At 48.1% G+C, this 25,193-nt stretch overlaps 1 protein-coding gene across 4 annotated transcripts in view; it reads right to left on the bottom strand.

Annotated features, from left to right (window-relative positions):
* The window catches only part of SLIT1 (slit guidance ligand 1), a 379,066-nt gene that overhangs the window by 63,257 nt on the left and 290,616 nt on the right, over positions 1–25,193 (bottom strand). For all 4 annotated transcript variants that reach the window (XM_088449965.1, XM_088449966.1, XM_088449967.1 and 1 more), the window contains exons 14-19: positions 18,298–18,461; positions 15,368–15,391; positions 12,282–12,426; positions 11,171–11,245; positions 10,366–10,509; positions 9,150–9,293 (exon numbers count right to left, since the gene is read on the bottom strand). In XM_088449965.1, coding sequence (XP_088306091.1) covers positions 9,150–9,293; positions 10,366–10,509; positions 11,171–11,245; positions 12,282–12,426; positions 15,368–15,391; positions 18,298–18,461 — 696 coding nt within the window. The remainder of the gene's footprint in view (positions 1–9,149; positions 9,294–10,365; positions 10,510–11,170; positions 11,246–12,281; positions 12,427–15,367; positions 15,392–18,297; positions 18,462–25,193) is intronic.

The raw sequence follows: 25,193 nt of genomic DNA, 5'->3' as shown, positions 1-25,193 counted from the left end.
GCGTGCTTAAAGGTCAAAACGGGCGTTTTATGGGTGTGCATAATTAATACAGCAGCGTCATTGACCACGTCACTGGGTTATTTTATAGTCAGAACTGCTCGCAAGATTGTGGTAGGAAAAACCAACCACAAGAATAGCGAGCAGTTCATACGCTGGTCGATGTACTCGATTAATCTAATAAATAGCGGACATGACGTAGGATGCGAGCGGCCAGGGGGCGTAGTTTTCCAAAAAACGACCGCAAGTTTTGTCCGCTCGTTCAGACCTAGAGGCGTGAACAGACCGCAAAGAGCGAACGGTTCATTTGAATAGCCACCCCTTTTTTCTGAACGAGCGAGCGCAAATAGCGTCCGGCTCTGAATCAGGCCCTAAGCGTCTTGTACACTCACCTTTGCTCTTCAACTCTACAGGGAGCCACGCATGTTCAAAAGAGAGCTCTGCTCTGCCGTTATCAGGGCAGTGTGGGGGTCTCGGTGGGAGTAGGGATCTTGCAGGAGGTTCCAGGCCCGCACCTGGCATTGATGGTCCCCTATAACCTCCGAGCCCAGTAGTGGTTTGCCCCTTGCACCCCTTGTAGTTCCACCGGTTCATCACTTATATGTTTAAAATGCTACATGAAGACAGTGTCAATGTAGACTGTAAAACAAGAGATATGGTAAGAACTTACCTTTGTTATCTCTGTTTCTACGAAGTCCATAGGGTCCACAGGGTTGACCTTGGGGTATAGCTGGATCTGGATCCACGGGCACCACGCAGTTAAAGCTTTGCTGCTCCCAGGATGCACTTGGGTCCGTCCTCCTCTATACCCCGCCCCGGCCACAGGCACCTCAGTTGGTAAGCAGCTAAGGCCGGAGGAGGAGACTAAACAGAGAGAAGGAAGACTGGAACACACAAGAAACCATACTCACAGAAATGGGAGACGGAAAACCGGTGACCAGCCACACAGCCCATTTGAAGCCAGGTGCGTCAGGGCGGGCGCCCTGTGGACCCTATGGACTTCGTAGAAACAGAGATAACAAAGGTAAGTTCTTACCATATCTCTTGTTTTCTACTTCAGGGTCCATAGGGGGTCCACAGGGTTGACCTTGGGGATGTCCCAAAGCAGTTCAACTAAGGGCGGGGACGCTCCTGTGCTGAAAGGAGTACCCGGCGCCCAAAGGATGCATCCTGAGAGGCGAAGGTGTCAAACGCATAAAACCTCAAAAACGTCTGAATTGAAGACCAAGTAGCCGCCTTACACAGCTGAACAGCGGAGGCGCCACGTCTAGCAGCCCAAGAGGGACCCACAGAACGAGTGGAATGAGCCTTAACAGAGGCTGGCACAGGTAAACCCTCCTGCGCATAAGCCTCACAAATAACTGAACGAAGCCAACGGGCTATCGTTTGCTTGTTGGCAGGCCAACCCCTCTTGTGAAAACCAAAGAGGACAAACAAAGAATCCGACTTCCTAACCGAAGCAGTCCGGTCCACATAGATTCTAAGTGCCCGGACCACATCCAAGGAAGCCTCACCAGCCGAAAGATCAGGTGACTGAAAAGCTGGCACAACAAGTTCCTGATTAATGTGGAACTTTGAAACCACTTTGGGCAAAAACTCAGGACGCGTGCGGAGCACTGCCCTGTCCTGGTGAAAAATCAGAAAAGGAGGGCGACAGGAAAGCGCCCCCAATTCTGAAACCCTCCTGGCCGAAGCAATTGCCAGGAGAAAAATGGTCTTAAACGTCAGCCACTTGAGCTCCACCGACTCAAGCGGCTCAAAAGGAGGACCCTGCAAGACCCTCAGTACCACCGTCAAGTCCCACGGAGCCACCGGAGGCACGAAGGGAGGCTGGATCCTGAGAACACCTTGGAAAAAGGTGTAAACATCTGGCAGTGTAGCAATCCGTCGCTGAAACCACACGGACAAAGCAGACACATGAACCTTCAGAGAGGCCAGGCGTAAGCCGAGGTCCAAACCCGATTGAAGAAATTCCAAGATTCTGGAAACCCGGAACACCTGCGGATCATAGTTTCTGGATTCACACCACTGAAAATAAGTGCGCCACACCCTGTGGTAAATCCGCGCGGAGGCAGGCTTGCGTGCCCTAAGCATGGTACCAATCACTGAACTGGAGAAACCCCTAGACCTCAAGACGGCTGTCTCAAGAGCCACGCCGTCAAAGACAGCCGACCCAGATCCGGGTAAAGGCAGGGCCCCTGAGACAACAGGTCCCGACGCTGAGGAAGAAGGTACGGAGCGTCGATGGAGAGGCACCTCAGATCGGAGTACCAAGGACGTCTGGGCCACGCCGGAGCCACCAGCACGAGCGTGCCGCCGTCCTGCTTGAATTTCCGCAGAACCCGAGGAAGTAAGGATATCGGAGGAAACAGATACGCCAGGTGAAACGTCCATTTCACCGACAGAGCGTCTACCAGACAGGCGCCTGCATCTCTTGTCCTTGACCCGTAAACGGGCAACTTGTGATTGTGACGGGAGGCCATCAAGTCCAGCTCCGGCAGCCCCCACCTGTCCACGAGTAGCTGAAACACCTCTGGGTGAAGCGACCATTCCCCGGGATGCACATCGTGACGGCTGAGGAAGTCCGCCTCCCAATTGAGGACTCCGGGAATGAAGACTGCCGAGATCGCTGGAACGTGACACTCCGCCCAAGCAAGAATGCGAGACACCTCCGACATTGCTGCCCGACTGCGAGTTCTCCCTTGGTGGTTGATGTACGCCACCGTGGTGGCGTTGTCGGACTGCACCTGAACCGCCCTTCCGTGAAGAGCGGGGCCGGACGACTGCAGGGCCCTGTACACAGCCCGCAGTTCCAGGATGTTGATGGGGAGAAGTGCTTCTTCCGCGGACCAACGACCCTGAAGCGATAATGAGCCGGTCACTGCCCCCCAACCCCGAAGACTGGCATCCGTCGTGAGCAGGACCCAGTCCGGGATCCAAAAGGGGCGCCCCTCGACCAGATGCACCGTCTGAAGCCACCAAGCCAAAGACTGCCGAACCTCCGCGGACAACACCAGCATCTGAGAGCGGATCCGGTGAGGTAACCCGTTCCATTCCGATAGAATCAGCCCCTGCAGGGGCCGGGAATGGAACTGGGCAAATTCCACCATGTCGAATGTCGACACCATGGACCCCAGAACTCTCATAGCTGAATGGACCGACAGGCGGCAACTGCTCAGGCAACTGTGTATCCGCAGCTGCAGGGAGGAGACCTTCTCTGGAGTCAGGAAAATCCGCTGCTGACGAGAATCCAGCAGGGCTCCCAAATGAACCATCCGCTGTGATGGAATCAGGGAGGACTTCTTCCAGTTTATCAACCACCCGTGTGCTTGAAGACAAGCAATGGTCAGGTGGAGATGTCGAAGAAGCACCTCCGGGGAGCTCGCCAGCAGCAGAAGATCGTCCAGGTACGGCAACAGACGTAGACCCTGACCCCGAAGGTGGGCAGCCATAACCGCCATCACCTTGGTGAACACCCTCGGAGCCGTGGAAAGGCCAAAAGGCAACGCCCGAAATTGGTAGTGATGGTTCAGGATAGCAAACCTCAGATACCGCTGATGTGCCGGTGCTATGGGCACATGGAGATAGGCGTCCTGGATATCGAGGGAGACCATATAATCCCCGGGTTCCATCGCCAGAATGATGGAACGTAACGTTTCCATCCTGAACCTGGGAACTCTGAGGTATCTGTTCAGAGACTTCAAATTCAGGATAGGGCGATGAGAACCATTGGGTTTCTGTACCAGAAACAGAGTAGAATAGTACCCCGTCCCGCGCTGAGACTGCGGAACGGGAACAATGACCCCTGCTTGTAGCAAGGATTCTATAGCTACCTGAATCTGACCAGCTTTGGTCTTGTCCAGAGAAGGACTCGTACAAAAAAACTGGTGGGGCGGCCTGAACCGAAAAGACAGGGCGTACCCCTGAGAGACTACTTCTGGAACCCAGGCATCCGTGGTGGTATTGTGCCAACACTGGGCGAATTGGAGAAGTCGGCCTCCCACTCTGGGGTCCCCCAGAGAGAGGCCCGTCCCATCAGGCAGCAGGCTTATCCTCCTGCTTGGAAGAAGGGCGCCGAGCACTCCATGCCTGCTTCTTGGGCTTGGGTGCGGCCTTGGTCGCCGAATGTCTCGGGAAGGACTGGCCCTTGGCCTTACCCTGAACCCGAAAGGACCGAAAGGCAGAGCTCCTCACTTTAGCCGGCGCAGAGGCCGAAGGGAGAAAAGCCGACTTGGACTTAGCCAAAGTATCCACTATTCTGTCCAAATCCGGACCAAATAGTAAATCACCATTAAAAGGCAAGGCCTCCAGACCCTTTTTTGAATCTGCATCAGCCCTCCAGGACCTCAGCCACAGGGAGCGCCGAGCAGATACCGCTGCAGCCGACACCCTAGAAGTGAGCAGGCTGGCATCCAAAGACGCTTCCCCAATATAGGAAGCTGCATCCCGCATCTGTCCCACTAACGCTCTCTGGATATCCGGAGCCTCATCAGGAAAGGTATCCTCCAAGGCATTGGCCCATGCCTCAATGGCTTTAGCCACCCAGGAGATAGCCATGGACGGGCGAGCCACCGCCCCGGAAAGAGAATAAATGGACTTTAAACAAGTCTCCACCTTCCTGTCCGTGGGATCCTTCAAAGAGTAGATAGACGGCAATGGCAACGTCGCGCTTTTGATCAAGCGGGTAACGTGGGAATCCACCGCCGGCGGAGTTTCCCATTTCCTGCAATGAGCTTCAGGAAAAGGATAGTTCGCCGCCAACCTCTTCTGTGGATGGAACCTCTTACTAGGTAATTGCCAGGCCGCCGCCATATGATCTGATAATTGATCAGACAGGGGGAACACAGTTGAGGTCACCTTGGCCTTTTTAAAATTAGGAAACTTCGACCTAGGAGCCGGCGCATCATCCTCAACATGTAGGATAGCCCGCACCGCCCTAACTAAGGCTGGAACATTAATGGAGGACTTAGCTTCCACCTCCTGCCCCATGACATCAGAGTCAGAGTCCTCATGGATTTCTCCATCATCTGAGGACACTTCCGAGTCCGACAACTGCGCAGCTAGTGAACTCACAACCGGACGTTTAGACACCCTTGGTGGCACATCACCTTGCAACATAGACTGAAACGCCGAGGATGAAGCCGCCAGACTCTGTACGGAGCTGGATAGAACATCCACCCAAGGCGGAGGAGCCGTCGGAGCAACACTCTGCAAAGGCACTACAGACTGACACGTCCCTGGGGAAGACTGCACATACACAGGCAGTCCCGAGTAAGGACCCACAGTCTGGGCCCCGGGGGAAGACCGCAACATTTGTGGAACCCTCGGGGAATGGGGGATGGTGGGCTGCGGTAACGCCCTAGAAGGGACCGCTGATGGGACCGATAACCGGTCCGCAATAGACGCCAGCACCTGTGAAAACATCGCCCAAGGAGGGTCCTGTGATACAGGGGGGTTGGAGGGGCCCGGTACCAGCTGGCACAGACCATCCTGAGATAAGTCCTCCCCATCAACTCCAGCAGCACAGCGTCTGCAGGAAAATAGCACAGGAGCCACAGAGCGCTCAGTCTCCTCATCCGACATGATACCGTAAATACACAAGAAATAGGTATCACCAGAGGAATTACGGTTTTAACACCCGCGCACTCACCAGTATGCGAAACAACAGCCCAGATATGGTACTGTGTAGCACACAACAGTATGTGACTGACCCCACAAATACGTGTTTTATATATGTGAGGGTCTCAGAAAAACGCCCTTCCCCCACACACCTGCCGGGCCGTAGGAGAAGGAAAGGGATAGTTATAAGCTGACAGTAAGGAGAATAAGTCACAGACAGGCAGCACTAGCAATAGTCACATACAATGCAGAAAAGTTATACTCACTGCACCTTCCGCTACAATCAACCGCCCAGATTCAGTGTCTGGGAGGGCTATAGCGCTGTGTACACTGTCCTTTAGCAGGGGAGAGGTACACAGGGGGACCAGTCCACTTGATACCGCCTGGGAGTCTGCGATGTGCCAGTAAAGATGGCCGCCGGAGACCTCAGAGGAGGAGTGGCCGAGAGATAAGAGCAGCTCAGCGACGCCAGACTCCTAGTTGAAAGGCGCGCTGAGCTGAGGGGAGGAGCCGCTAGACAGGGAAGGCTGCCTCCCCTGGCTAGCAATTAACCCCCGGGTTGCCGGTCCCGCTACCAGCCTGATACCCTGGTGGTCTAGCGGACACGCGGGGTATTCCTCAATTGAGGGGGAGCCCGCCGCCGCCGCTAGCGCCTCCGGTCTGTCCCCAGAGACCGGAGGCTCCTGACTGCATTGAAGTATCCGCGGGCCGCCGCACGCGGCGACCCGCGGCTTACCTGATCCCCGTCGCGTCCGGCAGCAGTCAAGGGAGTCCCCAGAGCCCGGCTAGTACAGGCTCTGGGGTCCCGCCGCGATCCCCAGAGCTGTACTGGCGTCGCGGCGCCAGCGGGGAGAAGGAGCGGCAGCGTGGACGTCCTAAAGGACAGTCTGATGCTGCCGCTCTAAAAGTGTAAAAAAAGAAGAAAAAAATAAAAAATTTCTCTTTTAAAATAAAGCTTAGGGGCTGCTCCTGCAGCCCCACTGCGACAGGGTGACCCGACTCCGGCCGGGCACCAACTAAAACTGAGGTGCCTGTGGCCGGGGCGGGGTATAGAGGAGGACGGACCCAAGTGCATCCTGGGAGCAGCAAAGCTTTAACTGCGTGGTGCCCGTGGATCCAGATCCAGCTATACCCCAAGGTCAACCCTGTGGACCCCCTATGGACCCTGAAGTAGAAAGGGCCTGCTAATAGCAGAGATGAATGCCATAAATACTTGTAGTCTGGGCCCTAACAGGATGACGGCATAAAGAGAGTCTATGCTGAATCCGGGGAAGTCGGGAGCTACGACAAAGGCTGGGAGACACGGACGAGGAATGTTCATCTGCTGATTCTGAACTTTAAGGGAAGACTTTGCATAAAAGCTGCGATGTCTCCTCGTAACCCTTTACTACAGCGAGCACCATTTATAAATTGATGCAGTTGCCAATAAAGTCAAACAGTAGCGGAAGACTTCATGAAGGGTCATTAAAATTCAGCCTCTTAGTTAAAGGGAACATCTACAAACACATAAACTGGATCAATATTTAAATTTAAAGTTGCTCAGCAGTATCTCATGCCGAAGATCAGGTTATAGGCCGGGCCTTCTCTCTCTCTCTCTCTCTCTCTCTCTCGTTACTTATGAATATATTTTCTCACTACTCGCCTGAAACTGCTAAAGCCGGCTAAATAACATGGCGGTGACTCGTGAGCCAGGTGTGGACCCCCCCAGCCCACCATAGATGAAGAATCTGCAGGGAATGTGAGATGCGTAGATGTGAGACGATGTCACGCACAATCCTATCATGGTGCAATACTGCGCTGTATGATAATCGCCTGCACGATTTGGTGCGTCTCGAGGTTCTGCTCTCACTACACTTTTTCTACGAGTCTCTATAAAGCTATATAGTCACAGTAGAGAAAAAAGACAATAGCGCAGACATTCTGCAAGAAGGCGTAAAACAACACTGGTATAAGACAAACACAAACTGGGTGTCTGCCAGCAACAAAACGATCAGCAAACAGAAAAACACTCAAATTGCAACAAAATACGTGTAATTAACAGTGATCCCTAATTGCTGACACTTGGAATAATTCTGCCGCTCATCCATAGCGCTGTGCGTCACAATAGGTCTCTCTTGTTAGGTCACCCCATAGGTGGCCAATGTAACGGGCATACCTCCGCCTGCTGCACAGGCCGACCGGCTAATACATTTCTGGTGCTGTTTGGAGTCTGCTAGTGCCGATGGACGATGACAGCACAAAGATGGCAGTCACAATCCAGCCGCCATGCCCATTACCAACATGCCTGGGAATGAACAGATTCACTTGCAATATGGAAAGATGTGCGGCCACCTTTGCACAGGGCTGGATTGCAGGGTACCAGGGAGCACATGTCCAGGCCCCTTTGATTTCAGAGGACTCCTAGTACTATCCTGTCCGCACATCACCCGCCATTGTCCGTATGACATGAACTGGTAACGCTGATAAGCTCTACCACCTAATGGCATCATAATCTTGGGCACTGGCCGATTATCTGTTGGCCTCTCTCATTTTCTACCATGCTATCTCTCAATACTTGTCAAGACCATAGGGGTATTATTATGTGGCCTTGCTCCCCTCCCCTCTTTAACCAGAGCCTTAATACAGCTCTGGTTAAAGAGCAACTTCCCAAATCAATAAGCAAATGACAAAGCTCTACATCGCCATCTGTTGGCCACCAATCATCTCCTTATATTTCTATAGCATTAGGAGCTTCTTTTTCCTGGAAAGCAGGCACATGTAGCCAGAGACCGCCATACAGGGGTACAAGTCACATTAGTGGTGCCCCCATCTATGTGTACATCTGACCTCTTGCCAGTGAGTGCAGTCAGTGAAAGTAGGCAGGCATAACTAGTAGTGACCGTGGGACTGATTCAGACCCGGTCGCAAGTGCTGAGCGCTCGCAACCGGGTCGATGGCGGCCCACAGCACATGCGCACGACGGAGCCGGCTCCGTCGTGTGCACGCGCGAGACACGGCTAGTGACGGGCAATCCATCGCTCCGGGTCTCGCATCAAAGGGGGCGAGCTGTCAATGTTGAGTGACAGCTCGCCCCATTTGGTGGGCGGGCTGGGGGGTGGCTGCCCAAACGGAGGCGTTCCCGAGGGAACGCTTGCCGTTTGGGGGCGGCCCCACTGACATCAAGAGTGATGTCAGTGGAGAGCTTCCGGCTCTGTTAGAGCTGAAAGCTCTCTGGGGCTTGCGATGAACGAGACCCTACCACAAGAGTCTCGTCGTAAGCCTGATGGTCACGATTGTCTTGACCATCGTGACCATCATCATGGCCGCTCGCTATAGCTGTGGGTGGTCACCCACAGCTATGCGAGCGGCCGAGAGGCTGCTCCAACAATAAAAAAGCCTGGCCCTGATTCAGAGCGAGCGGCTCTGAATCAGGCCCTGTGTCAGCACGCAGTTTCCAATGACCTGGTGGCTCTTCATGCTCCCTGGTTATTGGGATCCTACCTGTAACCCCCACTAACCTCACTCCTGCTGCAAACTTAGCACTCAGTACTTACAGGGTGGAGAGAGACTGCAGCGTGTCGAAGGCTCCTGGGGTGATGGTGCTTATCTGGTTGTCATACAGGGACAGGAGCCGGACGTTCCTGAGTCCAGTGAAGCTGTCATTATGTACACAGCTGACCCTGTTATTCCTGAGCATCCTGTGAGGCAGAAATGACATGTACAACAATTAGCTTCATTTTGTGAATGACCTGGGATGACAACTGAGTTCGGAACAACATCAGCTGTGTCCATAAACCAATTATTCCCTTTAGAATGTTCATACATGTGCATTACCTGGGTAAGGGGAGCCTGCCTTACGTTTAACACCCAAATGCCCAGAAATGATCAAACAACGAAACTTAGATGACACAACAACCCCTCCTCTTTTACCCCCTGGTTTAATCTACCACACATGCATTACAGTATACTTAGTCCACTATGATGGTGCAACTATGGCATTGTACAAACACAGAAACAGACAAATCTCAGGTGCACAACTCCAAATTACTGATAATATATAAATGCAATTACATTTTGCAATCAATAGAGGTTTTTAGCATAATCATGGCCAAGGTTATGGGCCTACCCACCATATCCAGGTAACCTCTTTAGGGTAGGTGCCTAACATACTAGGGTTCAAATCCAGAGCGCAGGACACCCCCAAACTGGCCCAGCTAAGTCGCCCCAGGGTACCGCCATAGTAAGAAAAGTGCAGTGTAAAGAGATAGTTAAGAGCAGCCACAGCTGCATATAAAGAATGAAAATAAAAAGTGAAGTACATGTATAATAAACACACAGTGAAGGGTTAAAATGTGTTATAAAAGAAAAATGTGTTATAATGCAGTGCCCTGAAACAGATCAACCAAAGCAATCCAGGGGGACCCATGCCATAAAAATGAACCAAAGTTGCACTACAGTATATAACTTGTAGGACTTACCTAGAATTGTGCCCAATACTAGTGTGCATATACATTACCAGACTCCATGCTTTTAAACCAATAAGGAAGGGGTGCTAATCCAGACTGAGGGTGTCTCCTTTCCCTCAGGTGTGCAATAAAGCACATTAAATGGAGTATATGGGAAAGATTCCTGGACTGCACACCCTGAATATATATAATGGGAGGTGCTACCTGATGAGACTAATTGCAGGCACAGAAACAGACAAATCTCAGTGTGCAGCCCAGGAATCTTTCCTATATACTCCATTGTACAAACACTATTCCTACTCACAATGTTCTCAGTCCCTCCAGACCACGGAACATGCCGCTTCGCACAGACTCCAGGTGATTGGCTGTGAGATGTAACTCGCTCACTGGTGCCGCGCCCTCAAACGCCCCATCCTCAATTTCCGAGATTTTATTGTTGCTCAGGTTGCTGGAAGAGACATATAAAAGGGTTGTAATGCCATGCCTGGCGCCATTCAGTCTGCTGATACATGAAGGCTTGTCGGAATATGCTGAAAAGATATTTAGGTTTGTCTCGCTAATCGCCATCTATTGCTAATGCTTTCTGATTTGTTAGGGTACCTCTGATTGTTAGGTGATTATACAATGCATATTCCCTCAATGGTCCCCAGAGATTAACACCACTAGAGCTCATACACATGGGCGCGCCTCGTGTGTCCACAGCTCGGCCTGTCTCGGAGGTGTTTAAAGCTTGATGAACACTGATTAAGTGACACTTGAAATGTGGTTTAATGAAGCCTATGAAGATAGTGCCAGCAGTACACACAAGTGTTCCCAGAGCACGGATCATGTTAGCACTAGTAACGCAATAATACAGGCTTCATTCATGACCCGTTTACTCTGCATGTTGATACTGTATGTACTAACAGTGTGTTCCACAGTGTTCAATAAACCCTATTTGAAGAGCCGTTCAGCTACCGAGCACCAGGGTGAGGCAGGACGTATCAGACCTGTGAAAAGCTTTTGTCTGTAAGAGCCGTCAAGGAGTCATTCTGGTCATGTGATCTACGTGGCGGACACATGACCTGGATAGTGATTAGTGTGACCTAGCAGACAACATGGCTACTTACACCTTTTTGAGGTGCGGGAGTTTCCTGAAGAGCCCGGTAGCTTCTAGAGTCGCAATCTCATTGTTGTTCAAACGTCTGGAAATGTAAAGTATTTTAAAATTAAATGCAAAGTATTTTAAAATGATAGAAGCAAAAGAGCAGGCAGAGCGTTGTGGTGACAGCACAGTTACATGCAGAATTTAGGGCCTGCTTCAAAGTTGTACGCTATTTGCACCGCAGCTGCTGTGCGAAAATCTGCAAATGTTGCAGCCGCCGGGATATGTATCGAAGGCATCTTTACAAATCCAAGCATCTGCGTGCAAAGACGCACATCGGCCGCAGATCCTTCGATGTTAGTAGTCCTGAGTAAATCTATGGTCGCGCAGAATAGGCACGGAAACTGAGACGCCGGAGCCATATTTCTTGCATACGGGATCAACAGACGCAGGAGGTGACACTTCTCCGAAACGGTCGCGACACACATGCGTTTTAAGCTGACACTCCCTGTTTTCACCCCCCCTGGCTGTCAATCACAAAACTAATAAATCCTCGCTATGAGCGACTACAATACTGTACCTTGCGCAGTGCGACTCAGACGCATACGCAGGCGAATGACAATCGACTGCGAAAACATCGGCATAACGTACAACTCTGCTCAAACAAGCAGTACTAAATATTTGGGAGAGAATAACAACAATTTTAATGGATGATAGGCTACTGTCATTCATTGTACCATCATCGTAGGATCAAGCTGGTTAGGGGCAGACAAGCATTCATGCCGCATAGGGCGGAGCTTATAGGAACCAGAATGCCGTCTCCAGCCTAACACACGAGTGGTAAAATGAAAAGCCATTCAGGATTACAAAACCCAGGTGTAATATCAGCAAGTCATTATGTAAGACCCAGAGACATTGAGATTATTAAGCCAATTAATTTGGTAAATTCTCACAAAGCTTTGTCTAAAACTGGGAATCCAACAGCGATTTGAGTCATAAAACTGTCCATCTGAATTAGTTGCATGAAAGAGTGTGAGAGCGTGTGATATCAGCTGCCCAGCAGGGGGCGCTACGCTGATGTACAGAGAGTAACACGTGCTGCCAGAGGTACAGTTCCAGAGGGCTCTCATACATACAGCTCTGATGTAGACTGTGGAATACGCTCTGGTATTTTGGACAGCTTCAGGTTGGAACAATCCACCACATTAGATTCACATCTGCACTTGGGTGGACACACGACATCGCTGTTGCATTCACTATTGAGCTGATAGTCCTCTGTTCCTGCATAAAGATACAAAAAAGATATATACAATACACAGCACTGAATTAATGCCACTAGCAAGACTGCTGTACCGTAAACTGTGACCCAGAACCATGGATAAGACTTACATAAAAAAAGATTTTGCACCCTCATATAACTAATGTATCTATGGCATTTGCATATCGCTTTTTTTTCTTCTTGTGTCCTTATTTTAGTTTGTGTGTTTTATTGCTCTGTTACACAGCACAGTCCTGCTGTTCCCTTCATTGCACATTTCTATCCAGAGAGCCGCTTTATCAGGGGTTAATGCTAATTCACCACTTTGCCGATATTTAAGACATGGTTAGAGTAATTTTTGAAATCTAGAAACCGGGACATCCGTAGGAATTAAAGGCCCTGAAATCCACCCAATACTGCTTTCTAGATCCCAGAGAAGGTCAGACATTTACAGAAACCTATCCCCACTTGTTCTGTTAACTTTCAGATGTTTAAATTATGGTAAAAATAAGTATTAGACTGATAAGGCAGCACATAGCGTCATAGTACAGCATAAGGCAGCATGTAGTGTCACAGTACAGCATAAGGCAGTACATAGCGTCATAGTGCAGCATAAGGCAGTGCGTAGCGTCATAGTACAGCATAAGGCAGCATGTAGTGTCACAGTACAGCATAAGGCAGTACATAGTGTCACAGTACAGCATAAGGCAGCATGTAGTGTCACAGTACAGCATAAGGTAGTACATAGCGTCATAGTACAGCATAAGGCAGCATGTAGTGTCACAGTACAGCATAAGGCAGCACATAGCGTCACAGTACAGCATAAGGCAGCACATAGCATCACAGTACAGCATAAGGCAACACATAGTCATAGTACAGCATAAGGCAGCACATAGCGTCACAGTACAGCATAAGGCAGCATGTAGCGTCACAGTACAGCATAAGGCAGCACATAGCGTCACAGTACAGCATAAGGCAGCACATAGAGTCATAGTACAGCATAAGGCAGCACATAGTCATAGTACAGCATAAGGCAGCATGTAGCGTCACAGTACAGCATAAGGCAGTACATAGCGTCATAGTACAGCATAAGGCAGCACATAGAGTCATAGTACAGCATAAGGCAGCATGTAGCGTCACAGTACAGCATAAGGCAGCACATAGTGTCACAGTACAGCATAAGGCAGCACATAGAGTCATAGTACAGCATAAGGCAGCATACAGTGTATGGTATCAGACTACAGCATAAAGCAGCATATAGCGGGCACATTACAACATAAGGCAGCGTGTATAAGGCAGCATATGGTATCAGATTACAGCATAAGGCAGCATATAGCGGCATATTACAACATAAGGCAGCGTGTAGTGTAACCGTACAGTATAAGGCAGCATATGGTATCAGATTACAGCATAAAGCAGCATATAGCAGGCACATTACAACATAAGGCAGCGTGTAGTGTAACCGTACAGTATAAGGCAGAGTATGGTATCAGAGTACAGTATAAGGCAGCACAAAGCAGCACATTACAACATAAGGCAGCGTGTAGTGTAACCGTACAGTATAAGGCAGAGTATGGTATCAGACTACAGCATAAGGCAGAACAAAACAGCACATTACAACATAAGGCAGCGTGTAGTGTAACCGTACAGTATAAGGCAGAGTATGGTATCAGAGTACAGTGTAAGGCAGCATATAGCAGGCACATTACAACATAAGGCAGCGTGTAGTGTAACCGTACAGTATAAGGCAGAGTATGGTATCAGACTACAGCATAAGGCAGCACATTACAACATAAGGCAGCGTGTAGTGTAACCGTACAGTATAAGGCAGCATATGGTATCAGAGTACAGTATAAGGCAGCATATGGTATCAGAGTACAGTATAAGGCAGCATATGGTATCAGAGTACAGCATAAGGCAGCATGTAGTGTCACAGTACAGGATAAAGTAGCATATGGTGTCAGAGTACAGCATAAGGCAGCATATAGCATCACAGTACAGCATAAGGCAGCATGTAGTGTCATAGTACAGGATAAAGTAGCATATGGTGTCAGAGTACAGCATAACTGCACAATACAGCATACATTAACAAATGGTATGAAAGGAGAACATTATAAACAACATTATTATAAGCATTGGGGTATCTTTATTATTTGCATGTTCACTGCCCCTGTTAAATCATCTATATGTTAAAATGATATACAAATTGAAAATTGTGCTTTTAATCTACCTTTTTATTTCTAAAAGTAGAAGTATCTGCAGAAGCATCATGTCATACGGTTTTGATTTAGGAAAGAAAAACAAAATGTATGTGGCCAGCAAGTCCTACAGCATTTGTTTTATGTTTTGAGAACATCTCAGTTCTTAATGCGAGGCCGGAGCGCGTTGGGCGTGAAGGCGTCAGACTCCAGCGGTTCATGTTTATGAAACTAGGATGGAGGACAACATCTGCTTTACATGACACCTCAGTGTATTACAGGCGGCAATGCCGCCCCGGCACCGGCGTTTGTAAAGCATGCTGGGAGGAGTCGCAGTTGAACGCAGACCAGTGAGTCACAGATGAATATGGTTTATGTTGCTGCAAATCGTTGTGCTTGTTTGGGTTTTACCCTTGTAGGGAAAAGTCTGGAGCGTTAACTAACATGGATCGGCAATCTGCAGTCTCTAGGGGATGTAGGATGGCGCTGTCGGTATTCTGAACAGCGGCATCCCGACCACCGGGATCTTATACCCAACCCGTCTCCAGCTTTCACCATGCCCATCTATTACTCTTGTAAATCAGTAGCAGTTGTAATGGAAGTAATAGGATTATGGGGATTTTAGTTCAAAGGTTATATATATATATAATCTGCTGCATTGCGGTTCTATAAGAGACTGAAATCATGCAGCACTATACATTACATACTGTACTTATTTTGCTCATTTATGCAATATAGGATTTATGAAATAACTGGGTATACGTACCTGGGATAAAATATTGTTCTTTAGCTGGGGAGATAAAAATATTAATGATAAATGATTATAAAAAGGTTTACATTAACAATGCTTCATTATATTTTGCTTATAATAATTTAATTACATTGAAAAGTGAGGAAAACTAGAACTTCCAATTGCACACCAGGACTGGCCATTGTGCGCTCCCCTCTATGGGGTCCCATACCAGTCCCATAACTTAATTAGCCACAAATTGCAGCGTGTATGAGTTGAATAACATAACAGACCCTGTCCGACATCTGATCGGCATGACCGAAAGGGTTGGTAAATTCAATTAGATAATGAGTGCAGCATGCATGATATTACTGGCCGACAGCGCCGATGGTGCCTTACTGGGTCTTGCTGTACAGTATTGAACAGGTTTATAATGAAATATAATCTGACAAGTGTACGGGAACATTTTCCTGCTTTGAAGTGATGCCATGTTATTCCTTTTGTTCCACTAATGGGCAAACAATCTCTACCTTATACAGTACAGTAACGCTTCTGCAAAGTGGTTCCACCCTCCCAGCATCCACTCCGGAGTGGGACCAGCAGGATGTGACCTGTACTGTGTCAGTCACTCAGGAGTGGGACCAGCAGGATGTGACCTGTACTGCGTCAGTCACTCAGGAGTGCGACCAGCAGGATGTGGCCTGTACTGAGTCAGTCACTCAGGAGTGGGACTAGCAGGATGTGACCTGTACTGCGTCAGTCACTCAGGAGAGGGACCAGCAGGATGTGACCTGTACTGCGTCAGTCACTCAGGAGTGGGACCAGCAGGATGTGACCTGTACTGAGTCAGTCACTCAGGAGAGGGACCAGCAGGATGTGACCTGTACTGCGTCAGTCACTCAGGAATGGGACCAGCAGGATGTGACCTGTACTGCGTCAGTCACTCAGGAGTGGGACAGCAGGATGTGACCTGTACTGCATCAGTCACTCAGGAGTGCGACCAGCAGGATGTGACCTGTACTCAGGCCCGCCAAGAGCCGTGGTGGGCTCCGGCAATAGGGGGACGTGGCCTAATCGCGGGAGGTGTGGCCACGCCCCCTTGCTGAGAGAAAAAAAAAGATTTGCAGCGCCGTGAAGTGGCGCTGCGCGCTAGGGAGGGGGGGGCGCTTTGAGCCCCCTCAGCCCGGCGCAAAGCCAGGGGGGGGCGTGATCAGTGTGATCGCTCCCCCGCACAGGCATAGGAGACTGCTGTGGCTGCTGCTCAGCAGCCACGAGCAGTCTCCAACTGCAGCTCAGCACACGCTGTGTGCTGGACTGCTGTGAGGGGGGGAGCGGCGCGGACCCCTCAGGAAGCCCAGGCCCAGGTAATCTGTACCCGCTCCCCCCCCCTCTCAGCGCCCCTGCCTGTACTGTGTCAGTCTCTCAGGAGTGGGACCAGCAGGATGTGACCTGTACTGCGTCAGTTACTCAGGAGTGGGACCAGCAGGATGTGACCTGTACTGCGTCAGTCTCTCAGGAGAGGGACCAGCAGGATGTGACCTGTACTGCGTCAGTCACTCAGGAGTGGGACCAGCAGGATGTGACCTGTACTGAGTCAGTCTCTCAGGAGTGGGACCAGCTGGATGTGACCTGTACTGCGTCAGTCTCTCAGGAGTGGGACCAGCAGGATGTGACCTGTACTGCGTCAGTTACTCAGGAGTGGGACCAGCAGGATGTGACCTGTACTGCGTCAGTTACTCAGGAGTGGGACCAGCAGGATGTGACCTGCAATGTGTCAGTCACTCAGGAGTGGGACCAGCAGGATGTGACCTGTACTGCGTCAGTCACTCAGGAGTGGGACCAGCAGGATGTGACCTGTACTGCGTCAGTTACTCAGGAGTGGGACCAGCAGGATGTGACCTGCAATGTGTCAGTCACTCAGGAGTGGGACCAGCAGGATGTGACCTGTACTGCGTCAGTCACTCAGGAGTGGGACCAGCAGGATGTGACCTGTACTGCGTCAGTTACTCAGGAGTGGGACCAGCAGGATGTGACCTGCAATGTGTCAGTTACTCAGGAGTGGGACCAGCAGGATGTGACCTGTACTGCTCCCTTCTGCCTTCTTTACTAACCTGGTGAAAGGTTCTCTTTAAATGACCAGCTGTAGTCTTAGATCTTCGATGCACGGCTTTGTTAATAAGCTATCCACCTTGCCTTGGCTGCCCAGTCATGTGAAAGGCTGCTATGATAAATAGCTATAGAAAGCCACTGTCATTCCAACATTTGCGCTTTCAACTTCAAAGCACGGGTCACATGGTCAGCATGGAGGACCATCACACATCTCCAACCTCATTTCCACCTGCACTCCCTTCCACCTCCTCCGCACTGCCAATGATCTACCCCCAGGATTTTGTGCGTGCTGCTCCAGATCTGTGGAAGACACTCCCAGGTTCTATTAGATCAGCCACTAGTCTCCAAGGCTTGAAGCATGTCCTCATTACTTACCTCTATCTTCAAGTCTACCAGCTCTCCTAACTCTTCTGCCTTTGTTACCATCTCTACTCCTCACTTAGGGCCTGATTCCAACTCTGAATCAGGCCATTAGTGCCTCCCTATGTGTGTATGCCCCATTCATTCTGGAAAGTAAGTTCTCACGAGCAGGGCCCTCTTCTTGTGTTTTTCTTTCAAACACTGCACCCCTGTCCAACTGATTCTCGGGCCATTCTCCTGACTACTGGTGTCCGTCATGATGGTGCTACTTATCACTGAGGTTCGTTGTCTCGTCGCTGCCTGAATTTGCAATTGATTGTTCTGTTTATACACATCTAGTTGTTGGTAGGTTATTGTATACTTTAGTATTGTTTTACACGTTATTGTCTGTGTGTCATTTACACAGTTTAATAAGTTCTATGTGTGGCAAGATGCTGATTATAGTTATTCACTAAAACCAAAATAACCGGGGGAAACCGTCAGTAACGTGACCTTACCTGAGCATCTGAACTTCTTGCTTTTTATTTGTCCGATGCGTTTGTTAGCAAGCCGGCGAGGACTGGCACATCGGGCACCACTGGTCTCTATGGGGTTGGTACGTAGAAAGTCTGCCAGCCACTTCAGATTGCAGTCGCAGATGAATGGGTTCTGAGCTAAGTGCCTGAGAGGAGATCACATTGTATCAGACTGTAATCTAGTTACGGATATTCTAATACAGGTTGAGTCTCCCATATCCAAAATGCTTGGGACCGGGGCTGTTTTGGATATCGGAATATTCCGTATTTTGGAATATGTGCATACTATAATGAAATATCTTGGGAATAGGATACAAATCTAAACACAGAATGCATTTATGTGTTATATACACCGTATACACACAGCCTGCAGGTCATTATATACACCTTATACACACAGCCTGCAGGTCATTATATACACCTTATACACACAGCCTACAGGTCATTATATACACCTTATACACACAGCCTACAGGTCATTATATACACCTTATACACACAGCCCGCAGGTCATTATATACACTTTATACACACAGCCCGCAGGTCATTATATACACCTTATACACACAGCCTGCAGGTCATTCTATACACCTTATACACACAGCCTGCAGGTCATTCTATACACCTTATGCACACAGCCTGCAGCTCATTCTATACACCTTATGCACACAGCCTGCAGGTCATTCTATACACCTTATGCACACAGCCTGCAGCTCATTCTATACACCTTATGCACACAGCCTGCAGGTCATTCTATACACCTTATACACACAGCCTGCAGGTCATTCTATACACCTTATACACACAGCCTGCAGGTCATTCTATACACCTTATACACACAGCCTGCAGCTCATTCTATACACCTTATACACACAGCCTACAGGTCATTCTATACACCTTATACACACAGCCTACAGGTCATTCTATACACCTTATACACACAGCCTGCAGGTCATTCTATACACCTTATACACACAGCCTGCAGCTCATTATATACACCTTATACACAGCCTGCAGGTCATTTTATACACCTTATACACACAGCCTGCGGGTCATTCTATACACCTTATACACACAGCCTGCAGGTCATTCTATACACCTTATACACACAGCCTGCAGGTCATTCTATACACCTTATACACACAGCCTGCAGCTCATTCTATACACCTTATACATACAGCCTGCAGCTCATTCTATACACCTTATACACACAGCCTGCAGGTCATTATATACACCTTATACACACACACAGCCTGCAGCTCATTCTATACACCGTATACACACAGCCTGCAGGTCATTCTATACACCTTATACACACAGCCTGCAGGTCATTCTATACACCTTATACACACAGCCTGCAGGTCATTCTATACACCTTATACACACAGCCTGCAGGTCATTCTATACACCTTATACACAAAGCCTGCAGGTCATTCTATACACCTTATACACACAGCCTGCAGGTCATTCTATACACCTTATACACACAGCCTGCAGGTCATTCTATACACCTTATACACACAGCCTGCAGGTCATTCTATACACCTTATACACACAGCCCGCAGGTCATTCTATACACCTTATACACACAGCCCGCAGGTCATTCTATACACCTTATACACACAGCCCGCAGGTCATTCTATACACCTTATACACACAGCCTACAGGTCATTATATACACCTTATACACACAGCCTACAGGTCATTATATACACCTTATGCACACAGCCCGCAGGTCATTATATACACTTTATACACACAGCCCGCAGGTCATTATATACACCTTATACACACAGCCTGCAGGTCATTCTATACACCTTATACACACAGCCTGCAGGTCATTATATACACCTTATACACACAGCCTGCAGGTCATTCTATACACCTTATACACACAGCCTGCAGGTCATTATATACACCTTATACACACAGCCTGCAGGTCATTATATACACCTTATACACACAGCCTGCAGGTCATTCTATACACCTTATACACACAGCCTGCAGGTCATTCTATACACCTTATACACACAGCCTGCAGGTCATTCTATACACCTTATACACACACAGCCTGCAGGTCATTCTATACACCTTATACACACAGCCTGCAGGTCATTAAATACACCTTATACACACACAGCCTGCAGGTCACTCTATACACCTTATACACACACAGCCTGCAGGTCATAATATACACCTTAAACACACAGCCTGCAGGTCATTCTATACACCTTATACACACAGCCTGCAGGTCATTCTATACACCTTATACACACAGCCTGCAGGTCATTCTATACACCTTATACACACAGCCTGCAGGTCATTCTATACACCTTATACACACACAGCCTGCAGGTCATTCTATACACCTTATACACACAGCCTACAGGTCATTCCATACACCTTATACACACAGCCTGCAGGTCATTCTATACACCTTATACACACACAACCTGCAGGTCATTCTATACACCTTATACACACAGCCTGCAGGTCATTCTATACACCTTATACACACAGCCTGCAGGTCATTCTATACACCTTATACACACAGCCTGCAGGTCATTCTATACACCTTATACACACAGCCTGCAGGTCATTCTATACACCTTATACACACAGCCTGCAGGTCATTCTATACACCTTATACACACACAGCCTGCAGGTCATTCTATACACCTTATACACACAGCCTGCAGGTCATTCTATACACCTTATACACACAGCCTGCAGGTCATTAAATACACCTTATACACACACAGCCTGCAGGTCACTCTATACACCTTATACACACACAGCCTGCAGGTCATAATATACACCTTAAACACACAGCCTGCAGGTCATTCTATACACCTTATACACACAGCCTGCAGGTCATTCTATACACCTTATACACACAGCCTGCAGGTCATTCTATACACCTTATACACACAGCCTGCAGGTCATTCTATACACCTTATACACACACAGCCTGCAGGTCATTCTATACACCTTATACACACAGCCTGCAGCTCATTCTATACACCTTATACACACAGCCTACAGGTCATTCTATACACCTTATACACACAGCCTACAGGTCATTCTATACACCTTATACACACAGCCTGCAGGTCATTCTATACACCTTATACACACAGCCTGCAGCTCATTATATACACCTTATACACAGCCTGCAGGTCATTTTATACACCTTATACACACAGCCTGCAGGTCATTCTATACACCTTATACACACAGCCTGCAGCTCATTATATACACCTTATACACAGCCTGCAGGTCATTTTATACACTTTATACACACAGCCTGCAGGTCATTCTATACACCTTATACACACAGCCTGCAGGTCATTCTATACACCTTATACACACAGCCTGCAGGTCATTCTATACACCTTATACACACAGCCTGCAGCTCATTCTATACACCTTATACATACAGCCTGCAGGTCATTCTATACACCTTATACACACAGCCTGCAGGTCATTATATACACCTTATACACACACACAGCCTGCAGCTCATTCTATACACCGTATACACACAGCCTGCAGGTCATTCTATACACCTTATACACACAGCCTGCAGGTCATTCTATACACCTTATACACACAGCCTGCAGGTCATTCTATACACCTTATACACACAGCCTGCAGGTCATTCTATACACCTTATACACACAGCCTGCAGGTCATTCTATACACCTTATACACAAAGCCTGCAGGTCATTCTATACACCTTATACACACAGCCTGCAGGTCATTCTATACACCTTATACACACAGCCTGCAGGTCATTCTATACACCTTATACACACAGCCTGCAGGTCATTCTATACACCTTATACACACAGCCTGCAGGTCATTCTATACACCTTATACACACAGCCTGCAGGTCATTCTATACACCTTATACACACAGCCCGCAGGTCATTCTATACACCTTATACACACAGCCCGCAGGTCATTCTATACACCTTATACACACAGCCCGCAGGTCATTATATACACCTTATACACACAGCCCGCAGGTCGTTATATACACCTTATACACACAGCCCGCAGGTCGTTATATACACCTTATACACACAGCCCGCAGGTCATTCTATACACCTTATACACACAGCCTGCAGGTCATTTTATACACCTTATACACACAGCCTGCAGCTCATTCTATACACCTTATACACACAGCCTACAGGTCATTCTATACACCTTATACACACGGCCTGCAGCTCATTCTATACACCTTATACACACGGCCTGCAGGTCATTCTATACACCTTATACACACGGCCTGCAGCTCATTCTATACACCTTATACACACGGCCTGCAGGTCATTCTATACACCGTATACACACGGCCTGCAGGTCATTCTATACACCTTATACACACAGCCTGCAGCTCATTCTATACACCTTATACACACAGCCTGCAGGTCATTCTATACACCGTATACACACAGCCTGCAGGTCATTATATACACCTTATACACACAGCCTGCAGGTCATTCTATACACCTTATACACACAGCCTGCAGCTCATTATATACACCTTATACACAGCCTGCAGGTCATTTTATACACCTTATACACACAGCCTGCAGGTCATTATATACACCTTATACACACAGCCTGCAGGTCATTCTATACACCTTATACACACAGCCTGCAGGTCATTCTATACACCTTATACACACACACAGCCTGCAGCTCATTCTATACACCTTATACATACAGCCTGCAGGTCATTCTATACACCTTATACACACACACAGCCTGCAGCTCATTCTATACACCTTATACATACAGCCTGCAGGTCATTCTATACACCTTATACACACACAGCCTGCAGGTCATTCTATACACCTTATACACACACAGCCTGCAGGTCATTCTATACACCTTATACACACAGCCTGCAGGTCATTCTATACACCTTATACACACAGCCTGCAGGTCATTATATACACCTTATACACACAGCCTGCAGGTCATTATATACACCTTATACACACACACAGCCTGCAGCTCATTCTATACACCTTATACACACAGCCTGCAGGTCATTCTATACACCTTATACACACAGCTTGCAGGTCATTCTATACACCTTATACACACAGCCTGCAGGTCATTCTATACACCTTATACACACAGCCTGCAGGTCATTCTATACACCTTATACACACAGCCTGCAGGTCATTCTATACACCTTATACACACAGCCTGCAGGTCATTCTATACACCTTATACACACAGCCTGCAGCTCATTCTATACACCTTATACACACAGTCTGCAGGTCATTCTATACACCTTATACACACAGCCTGCAGGTCATTATATACACCTTATACACACAGCCTGCAGGTCATTATATACACCTTATACACACAGCCTGCAGGTCATTCTATACACCTTATACACACAGCCTGCAGGTCATTCTATACACCTTATACACAGCCTGCAGGTCATTTTATACACCTTATACACACAGCCTGCAGGTCATTATATACACCTTATACACACACAGCCTGCAGGTCATTCTATACACCTTATACACACAGCCTGCAGGTCATTCTATACACCTTATACACACAGCCTGCAGGTCATTCTATACACCTTATACACACAGCCTGCAGGTCATTCTATACACCTTATACACACAGCCTGCAGGTCATTCTATACACCTTATACACACACAGCCTGCAGCTCATTATATACACCTTATACACACAGCCTGCAGGTCATTCTATACACCTTATACACAGCCTGTAGGTCATTATATACACCTTATACACACAGCCTGCAGGTCATTATATACACCTTATACACACACAGCCTGCAGGTAATTTTATACAATATTTGTAATACTTTTGTGCCTTAAACAAAGTTTGTGTACATTGAACCATCAAAATGCAAAGGTGTCACTATCTCAGTCATGCTAAAATAAATCCGTATTTTGGAATATTTGGATATGGCAGACTCATCTGTCCATCAAGCTCCAGATACAGATAATTTTTTTACCTGACACTTGGGTATATTTACTAAAATGAGAGTTTTTATAAATAGAGATGTTACCCCTAGCAACCAATCAGATTCTACTTAACATTTATCTAACACCTTCTAGAAGATAATAGCTAGAATATGATTGGTTGCTGTGGGCAACATCTCCACTTCTAAACACTCTCCCTTTAGTAAATATACCCCTTTGTGTGTGTGTTTTCCTGTTTAGAGGAAGAAGTGCTCACTCAATATTAGTAATGGTCTCCTCCCCAATTTGTGTGGGGGGCACATAGATATGTGCGTCAAATTTGCGGCAAACGTCAGCGTTTTATGGTGAGAGGAACTGGGCGGGTTTGGGTGTTCCCAGCTAAATGCAGCCTGGGTGCCCTCATTCATTTAAACCTCCATCTCTATATAAATGTTTTTTCCTTAGGTACTGAGAGGTACCAGTAATACTTTTATGCTCCTTCAATATACAGCTTCCAGGACATAAAGGCCACACACATAATAAACTCCTGACGTCTCCTGGCCCTAAACCACTATGGGGTATATTCTATTAGGTGCGAAAAGTCCCGTGCTTTTCGCATGCCGGACTTTTCGCCGATATCGCTGGTTTTCCATGGGAAAAAGTATTGTGCTCGTCCCCGCTTATCCCCGTCAATGGGACCCGGCGAATTCGGACCTGGCGAAAAGTACTGTCAGATTTGCCTGACACCCCCCAAAAGATGCACTGACATTGAGGATCACTATAGATACCCCCGAATAGCCCTGCTGAAGGTATTTGGGGTACTTAAATGATCTCAATAGCTGCTAATTAGCGTCTTTGCAGAAGTGGTGAAGAATAGCATTTAGCAGGGTTTTTTTGGGAAAA

Source organism: Taudactylus pleione, unplaced genomic scaffold, assembly GCF_031769625.1.
Source record: "Taudactylus pleione unplaced genomic scaffold, aTauple2 ptg000502l, whole genome shotgun sequence".
Classification (NCBI taxonomy): domain Eukaryota; kingdom Metazoa; phylum Chordata; class Amphibia; order Anura; family Myobatrachidae; genus Taudactylus; species Taudactylus pleione.
Note: the sequence above shows the minus strand (reverse complement) of the source record. Positions and strands in the feature narration are given on the sequence as shown.